Source organism: Ramularia collo-cygni, assembly GCF_900074925.1.
Source record: "Ramularia collo-cygni strain URUG2 genome assembly, contig: RCC_scaffold14, whole genome shotgun sequence".
In the NCBI taxonomy this organism is placed as follows: domain Eukaryota; kingdom Fungi; phylum Ascomycota; class Dothideomycetes; order Mycosphaerellales; family Mycosphaerellaceae; genus Ramularia; species Ramularia collo-cygni.
Window position 1 is genome coordinate 511,433 of NW_019716268.1, and position 20,907 is coordinate 532,339.

At 52.3% G+C, this 20,907-nt stretch overlaps 11 protein-coding genes; 7 read left to right on the forward strand and 4 right to left on the reverse strand.

Moving 5' to 3' along the window:
• Positions 1-315: 315 nt before the first annotated feature.
• RCC_08501 (related to phenylacetaldoxime dehydratase family protein) lies at positions 316-1,575 on the reverse strand (the record flags this gene model as incomplete). XM_023773751.1 has 4 exons in its annotated part: positions 316-439; positions 510-825; positions 881-1,262; positions 1,315-1,575. The coding sequence occupies 4 exons, from the start codon at positions 1,573-1,575 to the stop codon at positions 316-318; spliced, it is 1,083 nt and encodes a 360-aa protein (XP_023629519.1).
• A 728-nt stretch (positions 1,576-2,303) lies between these two features.
• On the forward strand, positions 2,304-3,983 carry RCC_08502 (uncharacterized protein; the record flags this gene model as incomplete). XM_023773752.1 has 3 exons in its annotated part: positions 2,304-2,434; positions 2,496-2,607; positions 2,670-3,983. 3 exons carry the CDS (start codon positions 2,304-2,306, stop codon positions 3,981-3,983), a joined length of 1,557 nt encoding a protein of 518 aa, XP_023629520.1.
• Positions 3,984-4,561: 578 nt separating this feature from the next.
• Positions 4,562-5,129, forward strand: RCC_08503 (uncharacterized protein; the record flags this gene model as incomplete). XM_023773753.1 has 2 exons in its annotated part: positions 4,562-4,645; positions 4,698-5,129. 2 exons carry the CDS (start codon positions 4,562-4,564, stop codon positions 5,127-5,129), a joined length of 516 nt encoding a protein of 171 aa, XP_023629521.1.
• Positions 5,130-5,921: 792 nt separating this feature from the next.
• Positions 5,922-8,277, reverse strand: RCC_08504 (uncharacterized protein; the record flags this gene model as incomplete). XM_023773754.1 has 5 exons in its annotated part: positions 5,922-6,817; positions 6,869-7,046; positions 7,307-8,082; positions 8,156-8,198; positions 8,260-8,277. The coding sequence occupies 5 exons, from the start codon at positions 8,275-8,277 to the stop codon at positions 5,922-5,924; spliced, it is 1,911 nt and encodes a 636-aa protein (XP_023629522.1).
• Positions 8,278-8,612: 335 nt separating this feature from the next.
• RCC_08505 (uncharacterized protein) lies at positions 8,613-9,362 on the forward strand (the record flags this gene model as incomplete). Its single annotated transcript, XM_023773755.1, has 1 exon — positions 8,613-9,362. The coding sequence occupies one exon, from the start codon at positions 8,613-8,615 to the stop codon at positions 9,360-9,362; it is 750 nt and encodes a 249-aa protein (XP_023629523.1).
• Positions 9,363-9,750: 388 nt separating this feature from the next.
• RCC_08506 (probable ADP, ATP carrier protein (ADP/ATP translocase)) lies at positions 9,751-11,049 on the reverse strand (the record flags this gene model as incomplete). XM_023773756.1 has 5 exons in its annotated part: positions 9,751-9,924; positions 10,013-10,363; positions 10,419-10,664; positions 10,790-10,866; positions 10,983-11,049. 5 exons carry the CDS (start codon positions 11,047-11,049, stop codon positions 9,751-9,753), a joined length of 915 nt encoding a protein of 304 aa, XP_023629524.1.
• Positions 11,050-11,741: 692 nt separating this feature from the next.
• On the reverse strand, positions 11,742-13,391 carry RCC_08507 (uncharacterized protein; the record flags this gene model as incomplete). The annotated part of the gene is made up of 1 exon (XM_023773757.1): positions 11,742-13,391. The coding sequence occupies one exon, from the start codon at positions 13,389-13,391 to the stop codon at positions 11,742-11,744; it is 1,650 nt and encodes a 549-aa protein (XP_023629525.1).
• A 298-nt stretch (positions 13,392-13,689) lies between these two features.
• On the forward strand, positions 13,690-14,504 carry RCC_08508 (probable translation initiation factor eIF-4E; the record flags this gene model as incomplete). XM_023773758.1 has 2 exons in its annotated part: positions 13,690-13,980; positions 14,040-14,504. The coding sequence occupies 2 exons, from the start codon at positions 13,690-13,692 to the stop codon at positions 14,502-14,504; spliced, it is 756 nt and encodes a 251-aa protein (XP_023629526.1).
• A 476-nt stretch (positions 14,505-14,980) lies between these two features.
• Positions 14,981-16,952, forward strand: RCC_08509 (uncharacterized protein; the record flags this gene model as incomplete). XM_023773759.1 has 3 exons in its annotated part: positions 14,981-15,625; positions 15,692-16,676; positions 16,771-16,952. 3 exons carry the CDS (start codon positions 14,981-14,983, stop codon positions 16,950-16,952), a joined length of 1,812 nt encoding a protein of 603 aa, XP_023629527.1.
• An 833-nt stretch (positions 16,953-17,785) lies between these two features.
• RCC_08510 (uncharacterized protein) lies at positions 17,786-18,822 on the forward strand (the record flags this gene model as incomplete). XM_023773760.1 has 2 exons in its annotated part: positions 17,786-18,762; positions 18,816-18,822. 2 exons carry the CDS (start codon positions 17,786-17,788, stop codon positions 18,820-18,822), a joined length of 984 nt encoding a protein of 327 aa, XP_023629528.1.
• Positions 18,823-19,681: 859 nt separating this feature from the next.
• On the forward strand, positions 19,682-20,860 carry RCC_08511 (related to aldehyde reductase (GliO); the record flags this gene model as incomplete). XM_023773761.1 has 4 exons in its annotated part: positions 19,682-19,694; positions 19,768-20,186; positions 20,275-20,427; positions 20,495-20,860. The coding sequence occupies 4 exons, from the start codon at positions 19,682-19,684 to the stop codon at positions 20,858-20,860; spliced, it is 951 nt and encodes a 316-aa protein (XP_023629529.1).
• Positions 20,861-20,907: the final 47 nt, after the last annotated feature.

Consider the following 20,907-nt stretch of genomic DNA (forward strand, 5'->3'; position numbering starts at 1 on the left):
GAGAAGAGGGCTCATTTTAAGGTAGGGAAAGGATCATGAAAAAAAGCATCTCAGGGGAATTACTCTATATTTCTTGCCTGCCTTTGAAAAGGGACTTTCAAGATTTTGAGACTCTGTTTCGCGGAATGTTGGTTTTGTATAGTCTCATGTCCGCCGTGACGCTGGGATCGCATTGTCTTTCTCCAGCTGCCGCGAAGTAAGTAATCTTTTCGATCATGTCTTTGGCTCCAATAAGTTAGCCGGGTTTTGAAGAAGAGAAAAAGAYAGGTCATGTACGAATGAATGTCTTCAAGATTACCTTTGAAATTAGATACATCACTGTCCTCTCGCACTCAACGGCGTCCGTTCCAACTCCACCCACGAGATGACTCCCGTCCGAGGATCACAATTGATGTATTCGAAGTGCGCTTCGTCTTTCTTGAGAATCCAGACCTCGTGCCTAAAATAATGCAAAGCAGCAGTTATTAGAAAACATGTTGATCGAATTCCAAGAAACGCGCAAGACTCACCAAGTCATAAGCTTGCGACTCTCACCAAAATGCTTTGCATGAGCCATCATTCCGTTGAAGATTGCCAAATGACTTGCATGTCTCGATGACCATTTCTCCAGATCGGCCCAGTTCTTGTGGAAACCCGCGCCACAAGTCTCCTTTATGGGCTTGCCGTCGGCATTCAGATTCTGGAGAAATCTCAAACCTATCGTGCCTGTTTCTTCGGGATGGTCCCAGAGGTAGTTCATGCCTTCCATGAGCTTGCCTTGTAATGTAGTCTCGTATGATATTCGCTCTTCTTCCTCACAGAGCTCCCACCATTGGCCAGAACGGACTAGGAAGATGTCAGTCGGGTTGTGATACTCCTCGAGTTTATGGAAGCCGCTCACTGTGGCACATGTTATCGTAGTTGGAGCCTGTGAGTCTCTCGCCGAACCCCTTTGGCTTCTTAGATGGTGCACTGATATTCTTCGGCGTTTCAAAGCGATCGTGTGCTGAAGCTGGAATTCGATCCCTTCCGGCTCCCCAGTAAGCCGTGAGGTCATGGCCAGGCTGTGTGGTATCAGGGAGCTGAGCAATACCTGGACGGTGGTCTAGTCGAGCGTAGTTCGTCTCCAGTCTTTCAATAGGGGCTATAAAATGCTCCTTCCACAGACCGATATGCTCATTGTCTGGACCCAGGTCTTGCCAGATCTTGGTCAGATCCAATACTTCCAACGTCGCCTCGAAGGCCTCTTTAGCTGTCCAGTATGCGACCCAGACTCTCGACCTCTACATCGATCACGATCAACTATAAGCATCTAGCAATCTCGAGTCGGCATACCTCTAAATCGAAGCCATCAGTCACGCGGAAAGTGTCTATAGCCGGGGCCTTGTTGTTGTTGCTGCCGGACAGTATAGCCTCGATGACGCTTTCTACCCTGCAACGAGTAGCGGCATTTTCAGAACGGCATTGTACTCCGACGTAAAGGGTGTAAACATGAGTGACGTTGTCCGGAAACTTGAGGGACCATCGGGGAACGGGTACTTTGTGCCCTCGAGGCCTCTTGAGCGGGAAAGTTCTTTCTTCGCCCATCGAACCCATCGGTTCAATGAATCGGGAATCGGGGAGATGTCCGTATATTTTTATCGAATTCCAAGTTGGTACAGCAAGGATTGAAGACCATGGCACTGTGGCGTTAGACCTATAGTACCTACCCCTCTCACCAGGGCGTGCATGGGAGCTTTCATCCTCGAAAATTACACAAATGTACGCCACAACTTTTCCTTCCCGCCAAGGACGTCAAAGTAGCTCTGCACTGAACATTATTGATCGTGTGCTTGGAATGATTTGGGGAGTGTTGCACATTCATGTTGTTATGGGCCACCCATGCAGGTGTTTATGATGATGATCCGGGTCCCGGCTGCGATGGCGCGTGCCGCTGAGGTAGTAGAGCACGTGCACCGTGTATCTCTCGTGTCGTGTTGAAACTGTCCGAGCGTCGGATTTCTCATGGTCATCACCGGACACAATGGTAGAGGACAAGATAGGCGTACTGGATTGGCTGCCAATGTGACCTTCCTTGCTCCTGTCGCCGGCTGCACAGAGAAGAATGTATAAGTGATGGAACGGATTGTGATGTGAGTGGATGCAGAAGTGGTGGAGCGGGACGACTCAACCCATCCCATCTTAGCGTGGCTCGGGGATCGGCAACGCGTTTTGCGACGCGTTTTGGACGGGACATGGGCACATTCGAATCTCGCCGCGTTCCTCTCCTCCATAACACGTCTTCCACTCTCCTTCCCGGCTCCAGGCCGTATACACTCATTGCTATGTCGACTGCAGGGAGCACCACTGCTTCTCCTCCTGGGAGTACCGCGTATGAAGAATCGCGGACTGGAAATGATGCACAATCTGGCCTCGACGGCAGGCCGCTCGCCCGACAGAAACGCAAGAGGACTAGGTACAGACCGTGGCATGCGAAGCTCCCTCGACCAAATATCATTCTGACACATTTTCTACAGTCCCGAAGACCAGGAGATATTAGAGGCAGCATACAAGCACGATCCCAAGCCAGATAAGACGGCACGAATGGCACTCGTGGAGCGCGTTTCCCTTGGCGAGAAAGAAGTCCAGGTTCGCAATACATGACCGCAGGATTAGCTTCGCTCCCAAGTGTCTAACCCATGTACAACTAGATCTGGTTTCAGAACAGAAGACAAAGCTCAAGACGGAGATCGAGGCCACTTCTCCCCCACGAGCTTGCCGAATATCAACAATCTCGAGACTCCACATCTGGCGCCATCCGGTCGAGCCAAGATGCTGATGGCCTGGTCAGATATGAAAGCGGAGTCGACAGTGAGGAGTCGCATAACGAGAGTCCGGAGCCATCCATTGGAAGCGATGCGTCTGTCGATGCAGATGCTGTCAAGACCGAAACTACAGCCTGGATATCCAGTAGTGATGCGACGATCAGCGTCCCTGCAGTGCCAGAGGATACCTCAACGGAGACTCCCCAGCGTTTTGCTCAGGCCGCTTTGGCCGCTGCTTCAGCTCAGTCGTCGCCCATGTTTTCCACTCCAGACATTCGTGCTCCGGTTGGCTATATAGCCAACAGGCGAAGCATGTCTTTGCTTCGCCAGAGTGTTCAAACACAGYCGTCACCAGTCAGCACTGGGCCAGAGAGATCAGATCGGAGCCTCAAGAGAGTCTCTTCTTGTGTTCGCTTGTCGATGAATGCAGAAGGCAAAGCGGAAATCATCACCAAAGACGCCTCGTCGCCATCACCTCCACGGCCAAAGCAGACGATGATGCTTCCAGATGTCAGCCTCAGCAATCCTCCTACACCCAACTTCAGGTCTTCTCAAGGCTTGTCACGATCCATCAGCGGCCGGTCTCGAGATTCGCGTTCGTGGGAGTTCTGGTGTGACAAAGAGTCCCGCAGCGAGCTTGAAAGCGCTGCCGAGAAGGATGCAAGTGGTTCTGCTGCTGGTGCTATCGGTCTTTTGAGGACGGCATCTGGCAGGAACATTCTCGGGACTGTGTCTGCGAAGAGAAATGCTGCGTTCTCAAATCATCCGGCTTCTGTGAAGCGATCCAAGTTAGGCCAGAGGAAGCCTCTTCAGAGAGCAAGCACATCTTTGGGACGATTGCAGGGCAAATATGGCCATCAGGGAGCATCTCTTCCTAAGCTGAAGCACTCCGGATCTGCCGCTTCTCTGCGCATCCCAGGCAATGAATCCGACAAGGAGAATTGGTCGCCCGAGCGTGAGATGGACTCCGATGGGGAAGAAATCAGTCAGCTGGATGGCGAACCGGGAAGGAGGGTGATGGCAAAGGGACAATCGCACCCAAATAAAAATGTCGGAAGAAGGAGACAGTCACAGGCCGACGAGAACGATCCCGAAGCAGATGCTGAGCTAGCAGAATTCATGCGCGGAGGTCGGAAGAGTGAGGATCTTGATTGCGTCCAGGGGTTATTGTCCCTGAGCCAGGGCAATTGGAACAAATAGGTAATGTTGCGGCACTGCGTCCGMCATCCAGGGAAACTTGCATGTTTCGGTCCGAAGACAGCTAGGATAAGTCAGAAAAGTCCATGCAGCGAAGCGAATTGAAGTCGCCATTTCTCCCAATCTGGTCAGATCGAATGGCTGCAATGACTGGCGCTCTCGATCGATGAAGCAAACATCTCACCTCCTGGCACTAGTGGAGGCCTCTCTCTTGTTTGTACACATTGTGCTGACAAGTACGCATGTGCATCTTCCTCCAACTTGGCTGTTGTGCCGAATGATTGATTCTAGACACAGTGGCCGAATGTGATAGATGGCTTGGATGCTCTCGATGCAGAAGCCACCGAGCGTGCCTTGGGAGGGGCATTCTTCATTAGCAGAATTGTGGTTCGATGTGCGGGACAAGTGAAGTGAATGAAGCAAGGCTTCCACATGCTTCGAAACAGCTCCATGAAGCTGCCTTTCACATTTTCTTCCCTTTCCATCAGACATCTTTCTTCCCTCGCTATCACCATACCTTGATCATCGAACAAACATACCACCCGCACCCATCCCATCACACATCCCATCACACAATCATCATGTCCACCAACGACGTCGGTCTCTCCGAGCGCGAAGTCAAGCTCATGTCGCAGTCCTGGCAGTGCTTCGACGAACACCCCAAGGTGAGAACAACAACCACATGATGCTACCTGCACATCACTTACATAATTCCAGATCAATTTCGAGAAACTTGCCGGTCTCGGCGGTTACACGAATGTCAATTCCTGCAAGAATGCCTGGGCGGCCATCAAGAAGAAGCTCCTCGCCGCTCAAGACGACAAGAAGAGCTCTGGTGGTGGTGTTGGTGGCAGCGAGGGTGGAACCACCAAGACTCCCGTCAAGGGCACTCCGAAGAAGCGTGCTCGCGGCAAGAAAGCTGCCGACGAGGATGACAATGAGAATGCCAACAACGACGAAGACGACGAGGAGAGTCCTACGAAGAAGGTCAAGGCTACTCCGAAGAAGCGCGCTGCTACTCCTAAGAAGTCGGCGAAGGAGCAGAAGACTGCGACTAAGACTGTGAAGACCGAGGAGGTGGATGAGGATGGGGAGTCTGATGGGATTGGATTTGAGATTCCTGGTGAGGATGAGGATCTACTCTTTTGATGCTCCTGTCGTCATTGCAAATAACGAGGATGCTGCACCCCGGGAATTTCAGTGCGATGCACGCACGCCATAGCAAGGCGGTGCTGCTGAGAGCACTTGGAGATATCGTCAACGATGTCCATAGGGCGCCACTCAATGGCTTGCTCGTGTAAGCAGTTGGGATTGTAACAAATGGAATGAATGAAACTTGCAGGGAGTTTTCGTGATCTCAGTGGAAGATGCCTGTGTGATRCATGTTAGCCTTTGCACGCCAGAGCGCAACATCCCCTCGCCTGAGAAGTGCTTTAGAAGGGTGCACCATTGACGGCTTTTACCCACTATATCAGAGCTGTCGATATGAGGATTGTTCACCGGGAAAGGTTATCCTTATTCATTCCCGCTATGACCTAACGCATTGCTCTCTATAGAATCGACGGTTTTAGGCCTGCTGGAATCCCAACCACTAGCAAAGGAGCCCGTCAATTAAGCGAGGGAGCAGTTGAGGGCGCTACTCTTGTCGATAATCTCTCGAGGATTATTCATTAGGACAAGCCATCCTCAGTCATGCCAGCAACGTCCTAAGGCCTCGCTCTCTAAAGTCTCGATAATTCAAGCCTATTAGAATCCCTGCTACTAGCAGAGTAGCCTGTCAATTAAGCGAGGAAGCAGTTAAGGGCGCTGGTCTTGTTGATGATATCTCATATCGACAGCTCTGCGTGACTACATCAGCAGAATTCGTCTATTATTTGCACTATAAAGGGTATGAAGAAATGGATCTAGCATCTATACTCAACCATGCACACCAAATGATGCTCAATCGTCGTACAGTATCTCTTCTTCGTCATCCGACAAGTCAGTCTCTTGATCCAGATCGATTGCATCTTGCAATGTTCTACCAGTGGCTATAGCGCGTCTTCTTGCTTCATCGTGGTGTTCACGATTAGCCCTTCCTCCAGCCGATTCAAGGCGGTACGAATGAAACACCGGTCTAGTATTACGGGTGGGTCRGCGACTTCCTTCGCCATTCCCAGGCTGGTGTCGATATGCTTGCAGGGTCCTTATAGCAGTGTTAGGGTTTGGAATCTCGAGCAGTCCAGCAGGGTCCTCCAGTCCTATGAACCTCGCCTGACGGTCCTTCCGTCGGATCAGTAATGCAGAATCCTGAGCATATCGAGTGCTGAAACTGACGCTTGACGCCCAATTCACGCCTTCAAGGAAAGCCAATTCTAGAGGTTTGGAATCTCTCGAGGGCAGAACATGTCCACCGACATCACCCAAGGCGCGTGCGAATCCTGCTGCTAGTTTGACCCATTGATCAGGGGTTTGGTAGGACAAATGCAGGCCCCAGCCTTGAATGAAGTTGGTCCAGATGTGAGCGAGATGCTCCCTCTTGGAAAAGGCGTCCAGTCCCATGAATTGGATCAGTCTCGCGATTTCCGTAATAACATTGGGAGAAAGCTGCACGTTGTCCCTCYTTAATGCTGGAAGCACACCTTTAAAATAGGCACGCTTGGGATCAGAAAGCGTGGCCAGCCTAAGAACACTCGACATCTGTGGTGAGCCATTCACGAAGTTAGAAAGCTCACTGACGCAGAAAGAACTCAGAATGGCATGAGCAGGAATCGACTTGAAGCAGAAGAACTCGTGCGTGCCGCCATAGTTCCAAGCGCCGTCAGTGAACTCGTGCCTCTTCTTGAGCTGACGTATGACTTGGCGAGGCGTCAGTCTTTTGCTGACTATAGTAGATCGGAGAGACTTACATGGAAGCGCATGAAAAACCGCTTTTGGATCCAGAGCACTTCCATCGATGACCGTAATGCGGCCAGGACGGCCACGATTCAGCTCCTTAAGAGCCAAACGAATGACCCACCACTGTTGATCCGTTACTGAGACAACGGGCGAATCGTAGCGCTGGTTCTTTCCCTCGGGATCCACATGCTACGGTCAAAAGTTAGAAGCTTGTGCACATGGATGTAGAGCTGTCGATATGAGGATTCTTTATCGAGGCAAAACACCCTCAGTCGTCTTCATGATGTCTCGAGGCGTTGCTCTCTGCAAGGTAGACAACTCTGGAGCTGCTAGAACCTTCATTACTAGCAGAGTGGTCCATCATACAATGGAGAGGACAGTTAAGAGCGCTGTTTTGTTGATGATTTTCTCATGTCGACAGCTCTGCATGGAWGTCATGGCATACTCACATAGAATACATCGGTCCAGTCAAGCGTTGCAGGAGGCTCCTGATGGACTTGGACACGTCCCCTGTACCTTCTTGCGGTGAATCCCTCGAACACATCGTGGCTGCCTGCCTTATCATATCGGAAGAACAAGTTATTCCGGCAGTGCGGCGGGTGGGCCTCTTCGTCAGATACAGGTTCGAGATCGGCATAGGGATCCTTATTTGGCGAGATGAAGATAACTTTACCGCTCATCTGCCGATACGCCTGTTTGCCTTGCGGGGTCTGAGGTGGTGTCTCCAGAACAGGGCGTACCGTTGATCGCGGATGGATCCGAGATTGAAAATCCTGCTGGTGTACATGCTCTTCCAATGGACCCACTCGAATTTCATCGTCGCTGGATTCATCTTCTAATCTGCGTCTCTTCTGGGATGAATTCCCAGCGCTACGATGTATTGGAGGCTCGGGTGTAGTCGGCATAGCTATTGCTGGCTGTCTACTTAAAGGTACAGCATGGCTTACGCTCTGAGTCCGGCTCCTTGTCGCCAGGTCGGTCCCAGGCGGGATCACGATACCAAGGGTTGCAATCCGTTCGCTAATCAATCTCCTAGAAGCATCGGTGCGTTCGTTTTCGCCAGGGGTAGAGACCAGGTTGTAAAAATCTTTCCAGTATTGCTTCGATCTTCGCTCGGAATACTGGGACCTTAGAGCACCGCCGACGTCTGCAGCAACAATGTCTTCATAGATGGAGAGGAACACATCACTAGCTTGGCTCCAGGGAAGCTCAAATTCGTCACATACTGAAAATAAAGGTATAAAGGTCAGCGATCCTTGGAAGTATGYCAGCAGGTGCAGGTGGATACGTGTACTCACACAAATGCAGGATGAGGCGCTTATCATAGTCCCACGCAATTTTCTGGGAGGCGCGACAAGCGTTAGCGATGCCATGTGTAAAGTCCCGTCGTAGAGCTTCTTACGCTGGATGTTCGAGGCATAGCTCAGATGAGGCAGACTGAATATTCGATATTGGAGCCACAGATGGTTTACGATGTATTGCCATCGTGAAGGATGTCCGAGTTTTATACATGTCGGCGTAATCTCTGCCACCATTAGATTTCGATGTCCTATGGCTCTCTGATGGTAAGTAAAGAGCGTGTGAATCCGAGTGGAGGGCCTTCGCAGCGTCCCCAGTGGTTGTGTTGTCTCTTGAGCGAACCTTATATCGACTCCACTACCAAAAGCGGCCAGGACAAGGGATTATGCAAACCATTCACAATTGAATAGCTGCATGGCTTGAGCTCATATACCTTCAATCACTTCACTCAACATAATGCCGCCCGTTCCAGTCTTCATTGACGAGCCCATTACTCCCCAAAAGCCCAAGGGAATCACACCACAAACTGCCGCCCCGATATCAACAGACGAGTCCGCCAATGCAAGCACAACAACTGCTCAAGCTCCATATCCCGCTGCAAGACCAGGTCAAGGTCCTCCAGCTCCAACGCCATACGCTCCACAACCTCAAGCTCTTCCTCAACCCAGCAGGACAACAGCCGCAGCATACGACAATGGACCTCCTCCTCCACAGCCAGGCGCTGTGCCAGTAGCGCCCTCCCAGCAAGCTTCGTCCACCCTTCCAAGCACGCTGCCACCACCACCCAAAGCAGGAGAAGTCGCTCCAACGACAACAATGCCTCCACAAATGGGGATCCCCGCTCCCCAGCAAAACTACGCCCCGGTCTACGGCACATCGTCGGCAACGACCACACCTCAAAGACCAGGCCCGACAACTCTCAATTTTGGCGCAGCGCCAGCGCCGCAGATTCAAGCCGGCTCGCATCCACCAGGATATCAGCAGAATGTTATGGCGCAGGAAATGTCGTCGACGGCTAGAGCTAGTCTCGAGCAACAGGATCAGCGGAGGCCCAGCATCGTGCCGAACTTGAATATCGGGGGAGACAGTGCGAACGATACTGCGGGCAATATGTGGAATGCGGTCAAAGGCTGGGCGAGTGCTGCAGGCAGCACAATCGCCGAGACTGAGAAGGAGGTCTGGAAGAGAATTAATCGCGACACGTAGGCATCCTCCTCGTCGGGGACGAGTGTATGATTAATGTTAGTATGATATGAGTACGGAAGTTGAGCGGAATGTGGTCTTCAATCACAGTCCACGGTTTTATGTTCCATCATGTCACTCGAGAAATGGCCAACTTAACCAGTCTCAAACGTGGAAAAACACAACGCCTTTAGTTTAGAAACAACAGGTACAGGGTAGACTAATGGTACACGGTCCGAACGGCGCTCTGCTGGAGCACAGTAACCATATGACCACAAGCCGTACATGCATTGGTCAATGSAAATCGCTTCTTTTCCGCCTCTGCAATCTTCTAGCGGCATGCAGATCCACTTCCATCCCCTCCTTGTACCGAGCGCTTGACAATTTCGGCCGGCTCTTGTGGGCGAGTCATCTATTTGAACTTCTTTCCGAACATGAGGAGCTGCATCTGGTCGTAAAGCGACAAGACACCAGCACCGGCAACACCACGGAGGATGTTGGCACCGGCACCCTTGAAGAGAGACTTGACACCCTCCTTGGCGATGATCTGGCTGGCGGCATCGAACGAGGACTTGTACTTGACGGCCTGAATATTTTGTTAGAACTAGTTTGCGAATTTTCTGYGCGCGGATTTTACTCACCTCACCAGAGGTCWTCATCATGCGACGACGGACGGTATCAAGAGGGTACGAGGCGATACCGGCACCAGTGGTGACGGTCCATCCGAGGAGGAAAGATGCAAGGAAGTTGCCTTCGAGGTTACCGGTGAGAACGACAGGCTTCAGGGAGTCGTACATTCCAAAATAGAGACCACGGTAGACAACGATACCGGCGACAGAGGGACCGAAACCACGGTAGAGACCCATGATACCGTCAGAGGCGAGGGTCTTCTTGTAGACATCCAACAGTCCGTTGAACTGGCGCTGGCCGTCACCACCCTTCTTGGCGGACTTGGCGTCGTTGGCAAGACGAGTACGGGCGTAGTCGAGAGAGTAGACGAACAGGAGGGAGGTGGCACCGGCAAGCTGAAAAGCGCGTCAGTTTCATCATCAAGCGGAGAAGGCCTGGGAGTATACTAACACCACCGGAGGCCAAGTTACCAGCCATCCACCACGCGTATCCATCACGCTCCTTCTTGTAACCGAACATGGCCTTGAAGGTGTCGCGGAAAGCGAAGTTGAGGGCCTGGGTTGGGAAGTAACGGAGAACGTTGGCAGTGTTTCCACGCCAGAGGGAGACGACACCCTCATCGGCGGTGGTGCGTTTGAAGCAGTCGGCGATACCCTCGTACTTGTGGCTGAGACGGCCGGCCTTCAACATCTCATCCTAGAAAGACAGATATGTCAGTTGCGCGTGCGCAGATGATGGCGCCGATGGCAGTCGGCTGCCAWCGGTGGTACTCGATGCGCGGGGGGATGGCCGCGCTGCTCGAGGCATTGGGCACAACATACCTGGTTCTGGATAAGAAGCTTGACGCGCTCGATGGGAGCGGCAGCGGTCTTAGAGACAGCGGCGGAGACACCACCCACTGCAGGCATTGTCAGCATTGTGATCCAGCTTCATCGTGCGCAAGCTCTTATCGCTGCTCCTCGCTCCTTCGTCGAGGCCAGTGTTTCGCGCCGCCGGTGACGGGGACCAACGTACTCAGGAAATCCACGACGAATGGGGGCATGCCCATGACAGCCTGCTTCTCATTTTGTGAAGACGCCATGTTGTTGGTTATGAGGGGAGATTGGTTGATGGATGAGGTTGAGTGTCAAGATGGAGACGAGAAAAATCAAGTCAAAGGAGAGATTCCGGGATGATCCGAGCCACACAAGTGGCGAGCACGCTAAACCTCAACAGCTTCCGGTTGGGTACCCGAGGTGCCGCTGCACTGGCAAATTATTATTATAATTACGATCGTTCGAATGAAACAGCAAGCTACATAAATCACACTCGAGTCTGTCGAGTCGTTGGTCAAGGAAGGGCGATTTACTTGGTGGACCGTGAAATCTAGTCCTTGCAAGCCTGGCKGGATTACACGCTGGATCACATGCTGCAAAGCGCTTTGCTGCTGCAATCGACTCGAAAGAAACATGGGGATTGTTAATCGACAGGAACATAATGTACGTGGTCAAATGGGCCGACTCTAAGGTAACAGCATCGGTATCAATCGATCCTTTGCTGACGACCAGATGGCAAGGAAGCCGTGGCCGGGGACTTTGTATCCCCACGATGGAGAGGCTAACCAGTCTTGCATCGGTCTCCGACACAAGTTTTCGCAACAGCTACTGAGAGGTTCTCTGCCATCAACAGACGACGCTTCTTGGATGCTGAGGCGACGAAGCCCGCGGCTGATATGAGCACATACATTATCGCAGCAATTCCGCAGATTCAACCTGAAGTGCTGCCCTCCAGCCATCAAAGCTCCGAGTCTGTTGACATGGTACTACCTGACACATCATCACCAGAAGCCCGGATTGCAGCGGCACTCTGCGATCGACTCCTGCTCGCGCTTGCTCTTGGACGTTTATCCCTCGACCGTCCTATGCGAACAGTAATTGGCTGAAGGAAGTCGTCCCGCTCACTTTCAGCTCGGGCGTCAATGCCTTCCTCTCCTTCATCGATGCTTCCCTMCGCCGCGAGAGGTACAATTTTGGAAACATTCTGTCGATCGTGTTCAGTCACCTTCGACGCCCAGTCCTTCAGTTGAATTGCGCTGTATTTGTGCTTCTTCTTTAGGTGCTCTCGCAGGCGCCAGCGTTTCTCGTACGGGTCATGGTGGCGTCGACAAGCCTTGTGCGGACATGAATTCGTGTACTCATCGATGGCTTCTTCCGGTTGCACATCCATAGTTTCGATTGGAGGAATCATGTCCGGGGCATAGACAATGGTCTTATCCTGTAAGGAGTGTGTAGATGTCTCTGCCATACAGCGCATGCTCATCGATTCTCCGAATATGGCAGCGCATCTTCGAGCAGCTCGATCGATAACAGCCTGATCCCAGCCCGCCATGGTCGCTATACCAAGAACCTCGCTCCAGTCCCGTTGGCCTGGCGTTCGCCTGTACTGCCCTCTCGCTTTGCGGGCAGGCTTCTCGTTGATTTCTTCGACACTTTGCTGCTCCTTTGGTAGTTCAGCAACTTCGGATACAATACGTTTCCGCTTTCGAATTGCTTTGCCGAATTTCTCATCGTGGGTTGCAGACCCATAGCCAGACGGTGCCTTGCGCTTTGCTCGCGTGGAAAACGAGTGGTCCATACGGTGTCCCCGTCGGCTTTGGTGGAGTGTAGCGAGCAGTTCGTCCTGTTTGGAAATAATGTGCCTGATAGTAGGCTGTAATATCGAGCCTGATAAGTCATCGTCGGCCATGAAAAGCGGTATCGACACTGATCCAGACTCAGAGTGAGCGTCCCCCGACAACGACTCCGCTTGCTCATCTTCTGTCACCATCCTCTTGCCCTCCCGATCACTCGAAGTGGCAGATGAATGCGACACCTCGCTCGAATGAGATGCGCTGAGAGAGCCGGCTATCCAATGTCGCTGATTGAAGTTAAGTTTGGCCTGCCGAAGGAACACCGCCTTCAACTCTTCTTCCAGGTTGAGACTCGGTTTCCATACCTCTACCTTTGAGAACGTCTCAGAGTCTACATCTGGGTGAGGAAGAGCAACCCCCCAGACTTCACGCGTTCGAGGCACCGTCTCAGGCTTCAATGGCCAAGCTGTCCATTTTGGAGGCGGCTGAAACGGCTCATTGCCGTCTCTATCAGCTTGGATCCAGCGCGCCTTGCAGTGCCACGGCTTTACGATTGAGATGACCTCTGCTCCGCGAGCCCGTGCCTTCATGGCATGCACGTTGTAAAGGGCTATGCTCAGATCGTTGTTCTCAATATGCTGGAGGGAAGCCGCCAGAGCGCGCTCATCCTGAGTGTAGTATCTCCAGCTGCTGTCGGGCCCATAGAAGCGGCCCTCACGCTGACCGTCTGAGGAAGACTGATATTCGCTGCCCGCATACTGGCTATCATCTGCAGAAACTTCGTCATGATCGGATTCTTGCATGTCGCTCCGCATCGAGGACCTCGGCCCAATTTGGTCTCGTTGAACAGGAGTTCCAGCAGCAAGCACGCTTCATTTTGTAGACGTTTGCCGCAATTGTGACAAGTTGTAGCAAAATCGATGGTGTAGAAAGCGGCTTCCAACCACGCTAGTAGTAACTTACAGCCACGCTAGTGATTTGCCCTTTCCCACCTAAACTTTTAGTCGCGGACTTCTTCACTTGTTCGTGACTACTTCTCATATCATCTCCTTCGCATCGAMTTCCGCTGCAACAAAATCATCCACCGCACCAGAACCATCACTCGTAAGTACCATGGCCGACGTCGCAAAGAACCCACAGGAGCCGGTGCCGCTCGATACAATTCCCATCTCGCCAGACGGTGCGATGACTGACTCCACAAATGGCGCGACCACTGGTGGAGGCAGTGCCAACGGCCAGATTGTGACTGTCTTTGATGATCCGGCCAACTTCAACGTCAAACACCAGCTGCAGCACACGTGGACCCTCTGGTTCACGAAGCCGCCGAGCGGCAAGCAGGATTGGAACGAGCTGCTCAAGGAGGTCATCAGCTTCAACAGTGTCGAGGAGTTTTGGGGCATCTACGTATGTTCTACTCATTCCCCTCTTGTACAGGTGACAGCAGCTGACATCAATCACTTCAGAACAACATCACTCCTGCTTCGGAGCTCGCCCAAAAATCAGACTACCATCTCTTCAAGCACGGCGTCAGACCTGAGTGGGAAGATCAGCAGAACAAGCACGGTGGAAGATGGGCCTACACCTTCAAGGGTAGCAAGGCCAACGACGAGACTTGGTTGAACATCATGCTCGCTGCCATTGGCGAGATGCTGGAGGAGGAGAACGACAACGAGGTCATGGGTGTGGTTGTCAACATTCGCAAGGCCTTCTGGCGTGTCGGTCTTTGGACCCGATCGGCCGGCCAACCACCCAAGGGCCGCAAGGACGAGTCTGGAGATCCTGCCGAGAGTCGCAAGCGCCTCGAACGCATCGGCAAGMGCTTCAAGGAGGTTCTGCAATTGCCCGCCACCGAGCAGCTGGAGTTCAGCGGTCACGCCGACTCTGCGCATGCCGGCAGCAGCCGCGCCAAGGCGAAGTTCTCCGTCTAGGCGGCGCACCTATTCATATTCGACATGGCGTCAGGGTGTCTCGCGGCAGCCTTCATGGCTTACGGCAGCATAGTAATTGCGTATCAGAGTGTACGATAGCGAAAGGGAGTTGAACAAGTGGCCTCCGGGGGATCCAATGATTTTATGAATTAGACACCCAGTGGGTGTAGAKCTCGRTGGTSGCYSYAKYWWTAMMMAMACAGCATGCATGCGGCGTTATCAGCGATGGAAGTCTATACCTGAGTATGTGATTACGAGTTTCAGCTGATTCTCATTACAACATTAACTGTGCTCACTTGTGAACAGTGAATGCGGAAATATTGATTTGAAAGAGAAGCTTCCGGCAAGCACATGCGCTTGGAATTGAAAGTGGTCATGCCTGCAAGCTACCTGGAGCTTCGGACCGGGACCTCACTTCGTCTCTTCGCTCACAGGCCAGCAAACAAACCTACAACAACAACAACAACAACTCCACGATGAACGACATCACTTTCGCATGCGAACTTGATAACATCAAAAGGCAAATCACGTCGTTTGGTCGCCACACAGCCCAAGCGACATCCGAAGACATGTTTTCCGACGACCTTTCAGCTCTGAAGCTGCGCCTTCAGTCTATGGAGGCATCATTGAGCTATCTGAATTCATCACACGGCCGGCGAGAGACATTTGATGCGCCACCGAGACTCGTGGAATCAGCCGCGAGTCCATCTCTGCCATTTGCACTTCCATCAGGACCAGTCTTCTGGAAGCTTTGGGACTCTTTGAGAACAGATGTTCAAGGACTCAACACTCGAGTGGCCGATATGGAAGGGAATTTCTCCAATCTTGAGGATCGTGTCGATGGCCTGGATCCCAGCCGGTTTACACCACCAGCCAGTGGCTCGACCAACCGGCCTGTGCCGTGGACTTCCGACCATTACTCGACGCATTTTGGCCAAAGCGCTGCAGAGCTGCCATGTGACTTCAAGCAGCAGCAAAACATTCAGCAAAACAGTCCTGCTTGGTGGAACCGTCATGTCCCACAGCCCGAGAGCGATTTCTCCAWCACTGCTCAGTACGGCGCAGGCGTCGCGCTTTGGACAGAGGGCTCATCTGGTGTTGCTTTCCGAGATCGTGAAATTGTAAGTTTTGCGACGGCTTGAATATGGCACATTCCAGCGATTAGCTGACCATGAACGTATTGACAGGCGCGTCTCGAGGACATTCTAGCTCGCATGCAAACCGATGCGCAAGATAGCGAAGAACAGATGACAAGCAAAAACAACTGTATTGATGAGCTTACCTACCAAAAGGAATGCTTGCATAATCAGATCGCAGATCTACAGCAGACAGTGCGAGCCTACAACAACATCTTCGCCATGAACCGCCGGGAGTTCGAGAATCGGCAAGTACATCGCCATGGTGAGGCACAAGTCAAAGTCTTGGAGCGAGAAGTACAAGACCTGCAAGACTCGTTCTCAAGAGCTGTCGGCCATCATCGAGCAGAACTTGACGAGGCTGTGGCTGAAAAGGAAAATGAGCTATACAGACTGCGGGCCTTCGCTGAGGCCAAGGACGATGTCGTACGTCAACAGGGAGATGTCATTGCGCGAGGAGCCACAATAATCGAAGAGAGAGATGCCACGATCGAGCGTCTCACCAAGGAGTTGAAGATTGCCCTCGATGACTGTCGCCATGAAACCCGAGAACGCGAGCGGGCTTCTAGACTGCTGGAAGAGAGAACAAACGAGATTGCACAGCGTGAAGATACATTGGCACGATGTTCTACACCCGAGACGCCGGCCGGTGCGCCAAAAGCAGAGCTAGCGACCTCGAGAGCCGCTTCTGCGACGCAAGACGAAGCGCGAACGACGCCGATCAAGCCTCTGGCATTCGATGCACAACAAGACCTGCGACAGCACTCAGGACAGTGGACTCCACAAACTCTGGGCAAATTTGCCAAACTGCCGCACGAGAAGCAAAGAGCAGCTGCTTGGGAGTCCGTCTCGGCAGCCCTTGGTGGTGTTAGATCTGGCCAGGCTGGACCTTCTATTCGACAAAGTGATGGCTGGAAGCTGCCTGGAAAGCTTGCACTCGATCATCAAGGAACAACGTTGCCAGAATCTGCGTGGCCGGTGAGGAAGCCGCGATACAAGCTACCTCTAGATGCTTTCGAGGGCATCAACCAAGAGTGTACGTTCTTTCTTCCCAAATCGCGACCGTTGGTGTTCGATAGTAACAACTGAGTGCATGTACTTATCGACCTTCTAACGCTCAACTGTTCTAGCATGTGCGATACCTCCCACACTGCCGCCACGCCTGTCAATATCTCACAGTGATGCTGAAGCGGGTCATTCAGCAGGGCCAACATTGACGCAGTCGGACATGTACGACCGGAAGCCGAAACGTAGCTTGCAGGCGTATGTGGAAGTGGAGGACAACAGCGAAAAGCATTATGACGCAGCATGAGCAGCATGCGGTCCACCACAGCGTTGACGGTCATAGTGGTGGCGAGTCTGACAAGAAGTCGGGCATCGTGGTCGCGTGGCATGTTCATGCGCGAATCGATCAGTAGGTAGCTTCTTGCCTGGAGGAATTGCCGGTCAACTTCCGATCCGGGGCATCCTACCAAAAGTCGTGGGCATTCCGGTTTGTCTCAGATTTTACAACAAGCACTTCGGTACTGAACAAGACTGGATTAGCGCTTTGCTTCTTTTGTCGCATCCAACGTTCTCCACGTTCGATGTCTTCTGCTGTTAATGGCGATTGTTTACAGTGCAAACCCGTGTGAATGCATTCGCCGAACGATGCCACGACTATCGCTGCTAGGCCTCGCATGTCGACGTGGATAATCCCGGGCTCTCACCGCTGCTGTCCAACGTCGTGTTGGACGGGAAAGCCGAGGCGCTGATCATCACGCCGCATTCTGTGCCAGCGGCTGTCCGTCGAATTGGTGACATCAAGCTGCAGTGGGGGATCCCTGGTGAGACGCCTCGAACTTATTAAGTATCCCCCGAAACTCCAACCTCTTAAGCAAATCATGTTATAGCGCGCATTGTTTCGCATCTTTCCGCATCTACCAAACTTATCGCAGTTCCACAAGACTCCAGCATCGTGAGCTGACTGTGTGACTGCACGAGAGCTGAAACCCTGCATAAGACTGTCACAGACCCAGACGAAAAGGTGGGGGCTCTCACCAAGGTCGATTTTTCCACGACCATCATCCTTCGAGAGACGTTGTAGAGTCTTGGCCATATCCGATCAAGACCATCCCCGTTGGACCGTCCACTGCCAAGGGCATCATGCCTTCGTACCCAGACGATATGCCTGCTCCATCCCGGGAACGCCGTCACCGACGGGCTCCTCCCGATTACGATGACGCCGACGATGAGGACTACTATCGCCGACCTAAATCACGTCCGGGAAAGCGAGACGAGTACGAGGGTGAGGACGAGGATGATGCTCCTCGCCGGCGACACCATGATAGCGCACACTCCTCCCGGGAGAAGATACCCAAGGACTCTGACATTCCACCACCGCCAATAGGAGAGGATCGCAGTAAGAGTCGCAATAGAGATAAGGATCCTTACGAGGATAGGGGACCTTCGCGTCGCGGGTCAACTCGCCACAGGACAAGAGATCCCTACGAAGAGGAGCCCGCTCCACGCAGGTCCCACCGTAGCCGAGGAGATATCGATGAACCAGAGCCACCTCGACGCCACAAAGGCCGTAGTTCTCACGAAGAACCACCACGGCGTAGCAGGCCTTCGAGAGACGATGACTGGGATCCGCGCCGCCGTAGCAAGCCAGAAAGAGATCCCTTTGACGAGCCTTTTCGTCATGGATCTATGAGGCCTCGGCATGCTCCATACCATGATGAAGACACCGAGCCCGAACCAGAAAGACCTCGCCGACGGCGTGAGGCAAAGCCGAGCAGATACGACGAAGGTTACGGTACTGATCGTCCTCGACGGCAGCCCAGGGATGATCATGAACGCGGGTACAGAACCGATGGTYGTGACTCGCGACGTGACAGAGACCGGGAAAGAGAACGCAGAGAACGCAGACACGACAGAGATAGGCGCGGCGGCGACAGAAAAGAAAGCCGTGGTGACGATCGTGGGGATCGTGACCGTGACCGAAGACGTTCCCACGGCAGCAGTAAAAAGAAGGACGGTCTCGACATGGACGAGATAGTGGAGAAGGGCAAGAAGGGCTGGAAGACTGTGGCACCCGTTGCTAAGCCTCTGGCGCAACAGTTGGCAAACACCTACCTGCAGTAAGTTCGACGCACAAGAGCAACGCTGCTGACGATTCTAACCATTCGAGCAGCGACTAAGGACGATCTATCATCAATGTGTTTTACGCCTGTGTTTACCGGCCTTTGTTTAGCATGTTAGTTTGTGATGTTAGTTTGCTCAAATTCACTGCCTCTTGAAGATCTATTGCTAGGGATCAGTCGACATGCTTCGCAGTGCAGTGCATTTAACATTCAACCACGATTCATGGCCTGCGTGCGGATCTTCGTTGCCCTGGATCCGGACAAGGCATGCTTGACAACAGTATATGTACCWCCAGCTTAGCTTCTCAGGTCCTTGATCGTAAACGAATTGCACAAATGAAGAGTCAGTCCAAGGCCCGGTGAAAATGAAGGTTGTCGATCTATGCACCTCTAGCAGGCGAAATTATTCTTGTATGTTCGACAACAACGACTGCACGATTAAGAAGAGATCATTCAGGTTTGATGAGACATTCGAACAGCGAGATTAAGAAGACATTATTTGACAATAAGACATTCGATCCTCCGTATGTGACTCTCCGTAAGATTGCTACTTTTCGTGCTTATAGCTACCTGTTCGTAAGCATTGTCGTCGATGCACCACGAGGAGAGCCGGCAATCTTCAAATCAACTGGCCTTTAGTCGCTCACTACTGTATCATTCAAATATTGATGGTGATTGTTCCTCTCGCATCTAGCGACGTAGGTGGATGCTCGAAGGATTCACCCGTCGTCAGCGGCATGGCATGCTGACAAAAACATGCAGCATGCCGTCGTCGGCGTTACCATAGCGAGACGTACGGCACGCACACGAATGTCTCGAGATACGTGAAGCTGCATTCTGGACGACGTACAGCATCACGAACCTCCATCACGATCTTGTTTCAACGTAACACTGAATAATCCAAACGACTTCCAACATGGTCAGAATCAGTCAGTCCTCTCTCCCCGTAAGCTCCGCATGCAATCTAGACCATGGTACTGACATGCCGTGTGTGTTTCGAAGTCGCGGGTCTCATGGGGAGCTCTGTCGCAGCGGGGTCAACGAAGATGGCTACACCTCAGAGCATACAATCAATCCTAGCGGTCCTGCAAAAGCACGGTGTTCGCGATCTCGATACGGCTCGAGTGTACAATTCTGGAAAGAGTGAGGAGATTCTGGGCGAGATCATTCCTGAAGCACATGAACATTTCAGAATTGCTACGAAAGCTCCTGGGTTTTCGCCGGGTTCGCTGAGCTATCAGAAGATTGTGGATGCTTGCGATGCTTCGCTTTCTGCTTTGAAGCAAAGCAAGATCGATCTCTACTATTTCCATGGTCCGGATCGTCAGACTCCTTTGGAGGAGTCTTGTAGAGCGATCAATGACTTACATAAGGCTGGCAAGGTCGTCAGGTTTGGCGTGTCGAACTTCAACAAATCTGAGGCAAGTCTGGAACACAGCATTGAGCAGAGGTACTGTTTGGTGATTGAATGAGAACGCGACTGACAAGGCTTCCATTGTATTGTTGTAGGTTGAAGAAATACATGCGATTTGCAAAGCAAATGGGTATGTTCTTCCCTCGATATACCAAGGAGGTTATAATCCTATGGCCCGAACATCGGAGACCGAGCTCTTTCCCAGCCTGAGAAAGCTCGGCATTTCTTTCTTCGCCTTCAGCCCATTGGTACGTTGTCAAGGTCGCGCTGCCATGTAGTTCAATATGTGCTGACGGAACCTTTGTTCCTCCACAGGCAGGCGGGTTCTTCTCCCGACCGACCACTGAGCTTCGCAATCCACCTCCTGGCAGTCGCATGGACCAGATGCGAGTGTTCAGCAAGATGTACGTCAATGATTTGACATTGGAGCTGCACGATAACCTCACAAAGGTTTGTGATGATGCCAATGTGAAGCTGAAGGAAGCCACGCTTCGTTGGCTCGCTCATCATTCCATCCTTGGTCAGGAAGATGGCATCATTTTAGGTGCAAGCAGCGAGGAACAGATGGAGGAGAACTTGCAGGCCTGTGAGSGAGGGCCTTTGCCGGCGAGCGTCGTGGAAGCTTTTGAAGATCTCTGGACGCGGTCCAGCAGTGCTGGCAAGCCAGCTTATTGTGTGTAGTCGCTTGATTGACTGGCCGTCACTGCAGACCCCTTTCCGCCACATAC